This window comes from Penicillium arizonense (genome assembly GCF_001773325.1).
Source record: "Penicillium arizonense strain CBS 141311 chromosome Unknown PENARI_contig008, whole genome shotgun sequence".
NCBI classification, from domain to species: Eukaryota; Fungi; Ascomycota; class Eurotiomycetes; order Eurotiales; family Aspergillaceae; genus Penicillium; species Penicillium arizonense.
In genome coordinates, this window is record NW_019173285.1 from 92249 (window position 1) to 104622 (window position 12374).

A 12374-nucleotide genomic window follows, 5' to 3' on the forward strand; every position below is an offset into this window, starting at 1 on the left:
TTGCCAAAGCCCCTTAGTCTACTTTTCTATTGCCATACAACAAAATCTATATCATAGCATCAATGCCAAGGCCAAAAGTACGCCCTGAGAACCGTCAAAGATCTTACCGCGCATGTCTGGCTTGCAAAGCCTCGAAGATAAGATGCGATGCTCGAGATCCGTGCGGTGCATGTCTCAGACGCGGTCAAACTGCCTCTTGCATCTATTCAGGTGTCGACCGTCGAAGGCGGGGCCAAAGCAATGCTCTCCGCGCTCTTAACCTGCCGGAAGATGCGTCGTTGCGGACCAATACCACGAATGGACAGCTATCACCGAGCGGATCTCCGCTTCCGTTAGACACTCCTTTTGCTGTTGATCCAAGGGTTCCTGATCCCAGCAGTATGGCGGACCCGGCGATCTCTGTCGCAGAAAGTGAGCATACTCTCAATTCACCCTCCCGTGAAAAAGGTCTGGCATCACCGTAAAGCTCTTCAACGTCGCAAAAGCTGACCACCAGAAATTTAGTCCATGTCGGAGAGACATCGTCGTTGTCTTTCCTGTTCTTTCTAAGAAGAACTGTCAAATCTTTCGTTGGGTCGGTTCCTTTTACCGATGGCGAACGCCATCACTTCACGGTAGAATTAGATTCTAGAAGCTCGAGGGTCCAAAGTCCACAGCCATCACCGGCAAGGCTTTACTCGCTATTGGACTCCTATTTTGAAGCTGTGGGTGCCTCTCTCTCTGCAATGGTACGCTAGCCATTATAACTAATCTATCGGGCAGACCAGCGGTATTTTGGACCTATTTACGGCAAATGAAATTGACATTCTCATATCCGAGCGACCATTGTCTCAGGATAACACAACTCATTCGCTCCCTAACAGTGATGATGCAGCTGCTCTTGACGTTGCTCTGGCTATTGGGGCACAGGCACGAGGATTGAAGGATGATCAACCTTTTTCCGAGGCTTATTTCTTTCGAGCCCGTATGATGGCATTCCAGGATATGCTGATGTCGCAGAGCCTAGGCAAGATCCGTCTTTTTATTCTTCTAGCCTTTTACGGGCTCGGAGCTTGTAACAGAAATTCAGCGGCAATGTTCCTTGCGGTTGCGGCCAAGGCTGCCGTGATCTTAGACCTTGAAAGCTCTCAAGACGATGAGACCTCCGAGGAAGCGAGCACTAGGTGAGCATTTTAATCAGAAATTGTTTCCAACTTCTAGGAATTATCCTAATACAGCACTGTCAGGAAGAGGTTATGGAACAGCATGCGGAATCTAGACATTCTGAGCAGCTTTATAATTGGAAGACCCAAAAGTTTGCCGAAGAGTCAGAGTGCAGTAAAGCCGAAAGCTTACAGTGAGGATGCAAGTGAACCCACCCAGTCAACTTTTACCGCAATGGTCGACGCCTGCACTTTCCTAGACAACATTGTCGATACACTCGGCAAAAATCACAATATATTACACACTCCTACCGCCGAAGACTTACTCCAAGAACTTCGCCGTTGGAGCCGGAACTTACCCCAAAGCATACGCCAATTTACGTCTTTGGTACCAAGTAGCTGCAATTTGGAGCCTGCCGACCGACAATTCCTCATGGGAAGCATGCATCTTTCGTGCGTGTACTATTTTGCAGTCATACTCATTACACGACCATTTCTAGTTGCCTACTTGACCTCAAGGTTACGTGGCAAAGCACCCGATCACCTGATTAATGATCCTGATCAGGCATCTGATATCAAGCTCAAAAACAACAAGGTATCCAGGATATCACAGGTCTGCGTGAGCTCAGCAATCACTATGGTTGACATGTGCATCAAAGCCAAAGACGTCAACTTCACTTTCGGAAATTTCTGTCTGATTGAGTGAGTGTAGACCTTGGGAATCACCACGGGTTCGCCAATGCATGCTAACAACTATTCATAATAGAGCATGGTTATTCGGAGCGGGACTAGTCCTCGGATTTTCCATGTTTGCAGGCGAGCCGCGAAAGGACATCGAGGACTCCTTCCAGAACGGATGCATAATTCTGGCAGACATTGCTCTGAGTAGCCCACAGGCTCAGCTTTACTATAATATCCTTATCAACTTCGCCGAAGCTGTGACCAAATATCGACAGAGAGTGGCCGATGAGATGCACCATACAGTTCAGCATTATCTGGATCGCATTCTGGTCATTGAACCTACAGCAACGCATAGGAATGTTCAACAGAGACACAATGGTGGCACCCAGGATTTTGCAAAGTCCTGGGATGATTGTCTGCCTAGCAACCCCGAGTTACATACCGAGGCTGATCCGGGACCAATGCTTCAATTGCCTCCATTTCAGGACCAGCAGGACTTTGGGGCTGGGGGTGATATTCAATATTCTGCATACTTCTCACCTGATTTTGAGTCATTTGACCAGTTATTCTATACAATCGAATAAGATCTTGGGCGCCAGCTAAACCAGAATATGACGCCGCTGGCGCTTCGTTGACCAAGAACCATCCATTCAGTAGTTCACCAGAAGGTGCTCCAAGCCCTTGCTAGATCTTTTAGGCTGTCCAACATTGTCCTTCCATGATAAAAATAGCCGCATACTTCAAATAACCGCTCTTGAAGTTCAGATAAAGGAATCGCCGCCAAAAGTGCTGGGCAGTCTAGCCTCGGGCCCCCCAGCCCGGGGCTCTTCACGATCAACGCAAACTTGGCGGGTGACATGGCAACGTAAATGACTGTGCGGATGGTGTTGCTGGCTTCGTTGGGCTCGGAGAGAGCAACTTCTTGTAGAAGTGGATTCGAGTTCGATTGTTCTGAGACGTGATTGTAAGAGGTTGGTTTGGAAAGTGCTATTGACTTATTTGGTTCTTGATCGCTTAAGAGCCCTACAAGTTCGTCGAATTTGTCAATGTAATCCGAATGCCATCGGATATGTTCCGCCGATTGTACTTCGGCATTCGGCCCGAGTGCATATCATTGGATATGCTCCAGGGATCAGTACTTCGGCATTCGGGCCGAATGCAAGATGTATCGGGGACCAGTCATAGCCAGTACGATACTAGTTATGCTGCAATAGGTTAATAGAACTTTGATTGATTGATTGACTGATCGGGGACCAGCCCAATTCATCACACCCCAAGACCCCCGCATTCTCTATAAGGTTTGACAGAAGATTAGGGTTTCTCAAAGACAGAGGTGCGTTTTCCGAGCCCACCTGGGCAATAGATAACGAAGCAATGAATTGGCCTGAAGTTACCACTTATCGTCCGCACATATTAAACCGATTTAGTCTGCACTTCAGCAGACGTAAAAAATAATCTTAGTTTCCGGCCTCCCGCTAAAGACCAAGGATCTATAATATCCCCGCTATGTCTGCTTCCACAGATCAACCAATGCCGGCGGCAATACCTTGTGACACGAAGACGGAAATGAAATTGGAGGTAAAGGACGGCGATGACGCTCTCGAGGCGCTGGAGCACTACCTACCTCAGCTGGGCCTCCCCTTGTCACCTCAGGAAGATCGGCGTATTCTTCGCAAGATAGACCTCTGGTATGTAGTGTTTGAAGATGGGCTAGACGACCCTTTATAACTAGATGTTGACTGTTTACCAGCTTGATCCCGCTCCTCTTCGTCTCCTATATTTTTCAATACCTTGACAAGCAGGCGATGAGCTTTAGCGCCATTCTGGGTCTCCGGACTGATATGCACCTGAAGGGACAAGATTATTCTTGGGCAGCTAGTCTGTTCTACTTCGGATACCTGGCGGCTTCGGGGGCCGTGGCCTTGTGTATCATTCGTTTGCCCGTTGGCCGCTTCATGTCGGCGGCTATGTGAGTATCGTTGAGCTCCGAATACTCGTGTTTTTGACTGACACATAACTTTCTTGAGAAAGGGGTCTTTGGGCAGCTATCCTTTTGTTGACTATACTTTGTGAAAATGCGTCCGGCTTGTGGGCCGCACGTTTCTTTTTAGGATTCGTCGAAGCAAGCATTGCTCCTTCTATGAGCATCATTATTTCGATGTGGTACAAGAGATCTGAACAGGCTATTCGTCAGAGTGCGTGGTTTATGGGCAATGTGACTGGCGGCCTGGTCGGCGGCCTGTTGGGATATGCAGTTGGGCACATTCATACTATGGCAGCATGGAAGGTACGAAAACCAATCGATATATATTGCATGTCATTTCCCCGATACTAACCCGATGATCCTCTTTGACAGGCGCTTTTCCTCCTCTTTGGTTGCACGACTTTAGCTTGGTCAATAATTTGCTACTTTACCATTCCAGACAGCCCTATGACGGCAAAGTTTCTTTCAGAAGAGGACCGGGTCAAAGCCGTGGAGCGCGTCCAGGATAACTTAACCGGTATTAAAAGCCACCAGGTCAAGCGATACCAAGTCATTGAAGCTCTGCTGGATCCAAAGACCTGGTTCCTTGCTCTGTTCCAATTTACACAAAACGTGCCCAATGGAGGCGTTGGCTCGGTAAGTTCTTATATGTCCTTTAGGTTAGTTTATGAGGTTCATCTGATTTATTTCTCTTGGATAGTTTGCCTCTATTGTCGTGGAGGGTTTTGGCTTCACCACCCTTGATACCCTTCTTGTGCAAATGATTGGAACTGGATTCCAGATGGTTTTCGTCGTGATATCCACCCTTGGAAGCACTTATTTGACAAACACTCGTACTTACTGGATGACCTTCAACACCATCATGGCTTTGATTGGCACCATCATGATCCGGCAGATTGATGCCGACCACATTTGGTCTCGCTTCATGGGATATTGTCTCATCATTGGGTTCTCGGCTAATTTCCCTCTCACTATGACGATGATCACCAGTAACACAGCCGGCTTTACCAAGAAATCTACTGTCAACGCGGTGGTATGTTTTTCCCCTCCCTCTCCCATCTCGCACATCATTGAGCAGTATTAAAGTGCTGATTCTGACTCCGATCACGCATGCAGGTCTTTGTGGCGTACTGTCTCGGCAACATTGTCGGCCCTCAGATCATGTTTGCCAGGGAAGCACCCAGCTATCCTTCAGGCTTCGCTGGAATTCTTGTTTGCTTTGCTTGCTCTGCAATTTTGAGCATTTCGCTAAGATTTTACTGCATTTGGGAGAACAGGAAGCGAGACGCTGCTGCCACCGCAGCGAGAGAACACGCTGAGGACAGCGCTTCTATGCCTTCAGCCTATTTGAACCTTACAGATAAGACAGACCGAGAGTTGCCCCAGTTCCGCTATGTATACTAGTCTTTGGAAACTGGGAATGCCTTTAGGGTTAGCCATATGATCGAAGCCTGCCTTGAATCGGATTAGAAACACGTTCTGTGATAAGATAGAATATGGCAATGTAATTCTGGAAGTACGATGCTGCAATACATCGTAACTTGACCACTGAGTATCTCTCAACGATACTCGCCCAAGTAGACAGGTTTAACGGGACATGTTGAATACTAATCAATACACTGAATCCTCATGTTGACACTATCTACTATATGGAGCGCTCACCAACCAGGTGTGAACATATAAATTGAGATCAATAATATAGCGCCAGGTCCAGCGGAGCCAGTAAAAAACCCGGGTCCTGGCCGTCCGCGTTCAAATTGAGTCACGCTTTATTCTGTCTTCCTCGAAGTCGCTTTTGATCTGTGCTGCAAGGTCATCATTGGTTAAAACGTTCCAAGCAGTGACAGCCATGCCCTTGGCCGCATGAAGACACAGATTGTGCGACTCCTTCTGCCCCGCTACCGCAGTAAAGCCGACAGTGTGATTATTCGATCCCGGTCCAGCAGGGACACCGACATATGCCTGAATACCGGGACATGCGTATGTGACATTGCCTAAGACCTACAGTCAGTCACTGGGAAACTTGCATCTAGTTCCAAACACTCATTCAAGACGGAATGCGGCAAATTAACTGACCCTGATCTGTCGAGCCTGCCACGCCCGTTGAATTTAAGTCGCACTTCACCAGGCAGCCCATTTTGGTCATCGCATCCGCGTAGCCTCGAGCCAAAGCCTTGTTTGGTCGAAGATCAGCGTACGTGTTGTTCCTTTGCAAGGTAAGCTCAGGAACAATCTGTTCATCACACAGAATAGTCAGGCGGTCACTTACAGTTGGATACTTACATCACAACCGGTCTGCAGGGCAGCACCTTTGAAGCAGTTTTCCACCCGCTCTTGGAGCACTTGCGCCATCTTCAATGAGGGAGATCGCACATAGCAGTCAATGGCAGCCAAGCCTGGAATAACGTTTGGGCGATCTCCGCCGTCGGAGATGACACAGTGCACTCGGTTAGATGGGTGCATCTGCTGACGGAGAAGTCCGATACCGTTGTATGCCAGCACGGCGGCATCAAGTGCGTTCGTACCTTCCCACGGTGCCATGGCAGCATGAGCTGTCTTGCCTGTGAACCCAACACTGAATTTGATGCTCGCCGTGGTAGGCATGTATGCATCGCCCTCGAAGCCGACACACTCCGTGAATGGCCCAGGGTGAACCATCATGCAGGCATCGACGTCAGCGTAGGCCCCGGCAGCAACGATAGGGATCTTGCCTCCGAGACCCTCCTCTGCAGGTGTGCCTACGAGGCGAACCCGACCGGAGATCTCTTTTCGCTTGATCATTTCCGCCACTCCCAAGAAGGCGCCAATAGACATCATCGCGATGAGATTGTGGCCACAGGCGTGTCCAATTCCCGGGAGAGCGTCATATTCGGCGTTGAAAGCCACGACCCTGCCACTATTTCCATATTCGGCAACGAAGGCAGTCTCCAGCTTAAATGCGTGACGAGTAACCTGGAAGCCAAGTTCCTCAAGCATGCTGGTGATGTTGTCGTGGGCCAAATACTCCTTGAAGCCCAATTCCGGGTTGCTATGAATCTGCAGGAAAATAATCAACAACTTTCACATCCCATCCTTTCGCGTCTTGCATTTCAAACGTCGCTCTTTCGTGCTGACCGCAGGAAATTTTGCATTTTGGTGGTACCTTTTGGTTGATCTCCCATAGTCTTTCGGCTTGAGAGTCGATGATTTGTTGAATATTCTTGATCTCATCGTTGACAACGGAGGGTACCATGTGGTGCTTGCCCATGCTATTGTCCTCGTTCCTCTCGGTCGTTTGAAATGTCATGTTGGAATTAGGAAGTATGAGAAGTATGTGAAGAGAAATTCAAAGCTGGCATCCATAAACCATGCAAGATCAAGTAACCAATTGCTCCGGTGGCTAACTAATAATTTTACAATCTTCAGACTGAAACACATTTATCACACGTACTGATCTCCCCTTCTCAGCAGGATGCGATTGGTGGCCTTCGAACCAGACTCGAAATCGGCCTCGGCTTCGGCCCGGCCGAATCCGAACCTCGAAGATCGGTCCGCCAGATAACGATCTCAATAGCGAGCAATCATTATTCAATTGGAGATATTTCTTTAGTGCCTTCTTTGGTGGGGTGATTAGGCAGCTATAGCCATGGCTTTGCCGGGGATTGCTTCACCCGAATGAATGATATTCAGTATGTGACTGCCGCTAGGTACATGCTAAACAATGTTCCATGAATTTGACTGAAGTACGATTGACGCAGCATCCACAAGATATCCAGCGTTCAGCGAATTTTCCCCTGGATGTTGTTCTACAGAAGTTGTTTCTGAGCACCTCGGGCTTTTCAAGCAGAAGAGAACGTTCCCATAGCAGGAAACTCATTATCCCATGTCTGTCGACGTTGTCAGCCCCATTGCTATCAAAATTGCCCAGATGTAATTGGTTTATGGGGCCATCTTACCATCTCGGCAAGGAGACCTGGAATATCGAACAGCGCATTCTGTGAGATCTCACCCACTGAGTTGTCAGATACTCTTGAATTTCCATGTGGTTGCGGTAGGAATGCCATCCTGTCAACATTCCGCAGGATCTCACTGGCAGTTTCTAAGGCACCTGCTTCCGCAAAGATCTCGGCAGTCTGCCGCAACCTAATGAGAGCCTTTTTGCAGTCAACATGCATATGAGCTAGAGGCAAGATCTTCAAAATGAAACTGATAGCAGAATTGGTCGGTATCGCAATGTAGTCCTATGAGATGCAATCAGAGCTGGACAAGGGAATGCTGCTAACTTGCTTTCTGTAACGCTTACCATCGCGAATTTGAAGGACTTCCTAAGGCGTGTCGAGTCAAATTGAGACCGAATTATAAGACAGGCGGTCTCGAAGGCCCTTTGTATATACTCTATCCGAGCTGGGTCGGAGTCCAAATCATGGGGTGATTCTAATCCTTGGAGTACTAAGCCGTTAATGTATCTTCGGTTGTGGGAAAGGATATTAGCCCATGTCAGTCCGAAGGTTTTTATTGATCTATATCACTCACAGTTTCATGAAACAGAATGGTAGAAGAAGCCGGTTTCGATCTTGTCTATCCGAGAATGTCTGGTAAAGCGGATGAAGTCTGTTGTTCGCAGCGTGAAACCATTTTTCGACATCTTGGTCAGCGAATGTGAGAAGTCCGGCAACCTCAGGCAACAAGGGTCGGGATTTTAATTGAGAATTCTTCAATTTTGCTGTAAGATCGGCTAGTTATTAAAATATTAGCATAAGTTAATCCTGCAGGATTAGATGTATAGTGTTTACCTGTTATTCTGAAGCCCTCGATGTACGTACAAATCCGATCATCTACAGGGCGACGAAATGGAGACGTGAGGAGGCTCGTAGAATGACACAGGCAGTCTCTCATTTCGTTAAACAAGAAAGGTCTGCTGAGATTGGTTCTGCGAAGGGTTAGATGTGAGCTGCTCTGGAGAGCATGGACTCGATCTAGCTTACTGTAAGTCTAAGCAGCATAGTGTGAGCCAGCACCTGGCACGCGCAACAAGCTCAGGTGTGTGAGTAGTAGATGGGTCGCTCAAGATCATAGCATCCTCGTGTAGTTGAAGCTCGGCGCATATTGAGGCGATGTACCCATAAAGTCGTGTTCTGCCTGCCCAAGCCGCGAATATCATCATCGCGTTCACGCTTAATATATCAGGTAATGGTCCTTGGAAAGTGCCCTTTATCAGTTGATCGGCTCGCGAAGCATAATAATGATGTCTTTCAGGCTTGATAGCCTTTGATGCGATGGCGCTTATCACGGCCGACATTAAGGGGTTGTGCTTCACGGTCTCCTCAGTTGAACATAGTTGATCATCTACGACAGCGATCAAATCACGGCAATTTGCGACGAAGAATGCATATAACTCGCTCCACTCAGTTTCCACAGGGATGTTGTTCGGGGTGATATCAAACGTCTCGTCACATGATGTCGAAGGTATAGCTTCCTGTTGCGAGAAGCCCACCAGTGGGGCTGGCGAGGAGGATTGTGCGAGTAGGCGGATTCGGTTGCTCTCCGGACTTCTCACAATTGAGGCCCGCAGCTCCTGAATCTCCGACCGAAGCTCTTGCTCCAGAGAATCTAATCGCTGCTCCAAAAGGTCTGTTCTGGTGCTGGCATACGATCAGCACTCTGTGCCACGACAAGGAAAAAGAGACGTACGGGGACCCTGATCTCCTTTGCGCAGCTCTCGGGGAAACAAAGATACATTCCGCATTATTTGCCCGACATCGTTGGCAGGGTCTTTTACTGGGACCTGCACATTTGAGTTTCTGTCTCCTACATCGCAAACATGCCGAGGCAGCCCTTTGAGAATGAGACCGTGACTAAAGAATATCTTATATGCCATATCGAAGGACTTACCTTGTTGGGTCAGTCATGGGAAACTAGGAATTTTCTTTAAGCCCCGTGATAGTGAGGTTGACATTCGCGGCTACGGAGGCTGCAAGGCGGGGACCTCGCTGATACCCGTAGGTAGGTGGCCCCGGGGTGTTAGCCGACCCGTACCCGGTGCAGTTTCTGGCGGGAGAGATCCGACGCCCTGAGAGCCCGAGAGTGGTGGATCTCACGTGACTCCACCCACTCCACAACTACAGCTGGAGGGTTTACTGATGCTGCAACGAACAGAAGAGATGAATGGGGACCATAAACTGATGAGATTAAGCTCCGTGAGATGCACGGAGGAGAGAAAAACTAAGGATACAAGGTTGGGAAAGAAAGAGCTCGAGTCCCGTGACCCGACCCAAACTTTGGCCCCAGGCTGCTTTCTGCCCGTCAGTTTCTCGGTGGGGTTATGGCTCCCAATCGATCTTGCTGAGGCCCAACGCCAACATGGCAGAATAATGGTGGTCCAGGGTGATGGGGCGGTCGGGCGGCGGCTTGCCGCTGGAAAGTTACGGTGGAAAAGCGGGCGGTTTCTAGCGCCAGAAGCTGTCATTTTCGGCGTCATCTTCACAGGTCACTATATTCTATATGTAATTCCCGTCGACTACTGTCAAGTGTTTTAAATATGAAGATCAGTTGATTAGCCACAAATATCAACAAGCTATAACATATTTACCGTATCAAGCTATATACAGCATTTCAATAAAGATCGGGGTATCTAGTCTTCAACGAGCGGAGCAAATGCAAACACAAATGCAAAAGAAAAAGAAAAAGAAAAAGAAAAAGAAACTAGAAAAATTAGAGGTAAGGATATGAGACAAAGGCCATACTAGTTACCAAAACCAAAGAGAGAACAAAAAAGAGACGACCACTGGGCCACTCGATGCAGGGGGAGAATATTCTGATGCTGTGCAATGCAATGCAATATTGAATCATCACTCTGGAATCATGGTATCATAGGGAGGGGCAAACGCAGTAGGGGTATTGAAGCAAGCAGCACCGGTGCTGGCTCGCATGTTCTGTATGGATGTATCAATAAAATATCGAATGGATGATGATGATAATGATAAGAAGCCCCGATCTCAATCTCAAACGGAAACGGGGAAGGAGGGTAGGGTAGGGTACGGGGTCTAGGCGTTAGGCAGAGGAGAAGTCTTAGAGCGGAGACACGCCCAGCGTCGTCGTGAGCCATCAGGTGAGGGAGTATAATTCGACCGCGAGCGGGAATCTGAGCTTGTATGCTTGCTCAGAAAATCCAAAAGCTGCACCTGCGACTTCCCAGTCGGGGAAACAGGTTCTTTCCCCGTTTCCTCATCTTCAGGAATATCCATGCGGAACCGTCGCACGCTGCCCTCCCGCTCGTGCTTCCCTTCTTCAAAGAATAAAGTCCTCGACTCGCGAGTCTGTAAACAACGCGGTGCAACACGACGCCAAAGACCGCGCATACCACTACTCGCCCGATCGATCTTCTCGTACTCGCGCCGGCGAGTCGAGGGAGAAGTCCACTCCATCACCGTCGCCGGGACGTGAATAGATGAAGTCGATGGACTGTGATGGTGTTTCGCTGGGCTAGCGTTACTATGGCTAGGCATAGTGTAGGATCGATCCCTAGAAGCGAGGAACGGCGGCGCAGCCTCAGGCTCAAAACGGAAGCTGGCGAAGGAAGCAGAAGGCGCGATCGGGGAGGATGGCGCTGAGTTTCCCTTTCCTTCTGATGCGCGCGAATCCCGGCGCGGATAGGTTGTCGACGATGCTCTTCGATGTAGGGATGGTTGGCGTGGTCGTGTATGTATATGTTCTTCTGCCGAGGGGTCTTTCGAGGTTGAGGCCTCGTCTTGGAATAGTCGACATGATTCTCGATGTAGAGCTATCAGGGACTCTCGCCGTTCCTGTGGTGAAGTCCGAGCCGTTGGGACTGGTACGATGGCTGGGTTTGGGACAGTTCGCCGTGCTGAGTGTAAAGAGCTGCGTCGACTGTTTGGGCTTGATCGCACCGTGCTGCGTGAGGCAGAGCGCGAGTGGCTCTGGCTGTGGCCTCGACTGTGACTGCTTGAGTTTGTAGCGGATGCTGGCCGTGATGTTGTTTCCCGCCGGCTACGCTTTGTTTGTATTGGCGAGGTTGGCGACTTGGCACCCGTGTCTGGGCCTGTACCTCTAGCTGTTGTAGCTGTATCTGTACCTGGCGGGTCGATCCGTTTCACTCTAGGAGACATCTCAGATGGCGATGTAGTGGATTCAGTGAACTCGACACATTGTGTAATCTCAGTAATGATGGGCTGGCAGGACTTGATGTCTAGACGAGGCTTCATGTGGACAGGGAGGCATGTGACGGAAGCCATATGGGAATGTCTATAGACCGAGCACGGGTCACAGGTACGTTGGTTCCCGTGTTGGTCTCACCTGCAGGGCTGCAGGGGTATGATAAGATTAGGGTTGAGTATTTAAAGGAGGGGTGCACTCCATCTTGGAGGAATAGGGAAGGGAAAAAGAAAGAAAGAAATCTGATCAAAGAATAGAAAGAGTAAAAAGAGCAGAAAGAAGTGTATTTCATATTGTGCACACCGCTTCTCTTCTTAGTGGGGGGTTCGGCGTCTAAGTTGTCTGGCCATGATCGGCCCTTCCCCTGCAGTGGATGCAGGGGTTTGACTATTGTCTATTGGGCTAGAATTAGTCTA

At 48.9% G+C, this 12374-nt stretch overlaps 5 protein-coding genes across 5 annotated transcripts; 2 read left to right on the forward strand and 3 right to left on the reverse strand.

Annotated features, from left to right (window-relative positions):
- Window positions 1–62: 62 nt before the first annotated feature.
- Window positions 63–2407, forward strand: PENARI_c008G07643 (uncharacterized protein; the record flags this gene model as incomplete). Its single annotated transcript, XM_022631521.1, has 5 exons — window positions 63–447; window positions 505–704; window positions 763–1163; window positions 1227–1844; window positions 1909–2407. The coding sequence occupies 5 exons, from the start codon at window positions 63–65 to the stop codon at window positions 2405–2407; spliced, it is 2103 nt and encodes a 700-aa protein (XP_022488450.1).
- Window positions 2408–3329: 922 nt separating this feature from the next.
- Window positions 3330–5211, forward strand: PENARI_c008G01851 (uncharacterized protein; the record flags this gene model as incomplete). The annotated part of the gene is made up of 6 exons (XM_022631329.1): window positions 3330–3511; window positions 3574–3792; window positions 3855–4110; window positions 4180–4443; window positions 4508–4840; window positions 4924–5211. The coding sequence occupies 6 exons, from the start codon at window positions 3330–3332 to the stop codon at window positions 5209–5211; spliced, it is 1542 nt and encodes a 513-aa protein (XP_022488684.1).
- A 348-nt stretch (window positions 5212–5559) lies between these two features.
- Window positions 5560–7093, reverse strand: PENARI_c008G11915 (M20 family metallopeptidase; the record flags this gene model as incomplete). The annotated part of the gene is made up of 4 exons (XM_022631673.1): window positions 5560–5801; window positions 5884–6040; window positions 6091–6843; window positions 6950–7093. 4 exons carry the CDS (start codon window positions 7091–7093, stop codon window positions 5560–5562), a joined length of 1296 nt encoding a protein of 431 aa, XP_022488801.1.
- A 1674-nt stretch (window positions 7094–8767) lies between these two features.
- On the reverse strand, window positions 8768–9695 carry PENARI_c008G10113 (uncharacterized protein; the record flags this gene model as incomplete). The annotated part of the gene is made up of 2 exons (XM_022631612.1): window positions 8768–9428; window positions 9679–9695. 2 exons carry the CDS (start codon window positions 9693–9695, stop codon window positions 8768–8770), a joined length of 678 nt encoding a protein of 225 aa, XP_022488522.1.
- A 1134-nt stretch (window positions 9696–10829) lies between these two features.
- PENARI_c008G04729 (uncharacterized protein) lies at window positions 10830–12038 on the reverse strand (the record flags this gene model as incomplete). Its single annotated transcript, XM_022631429.1, has 1 exon — window positions 10830–12038. One exon carries the CDS (start codon window positions 12036–12038, stop codon window positions 10830–10832), a length of 1209 nt encoding a protein of 402 aa, XP_022488846.1.
- Between the last annotated feature and the right edge of the window lie 336 nt (window positions 12039–12374).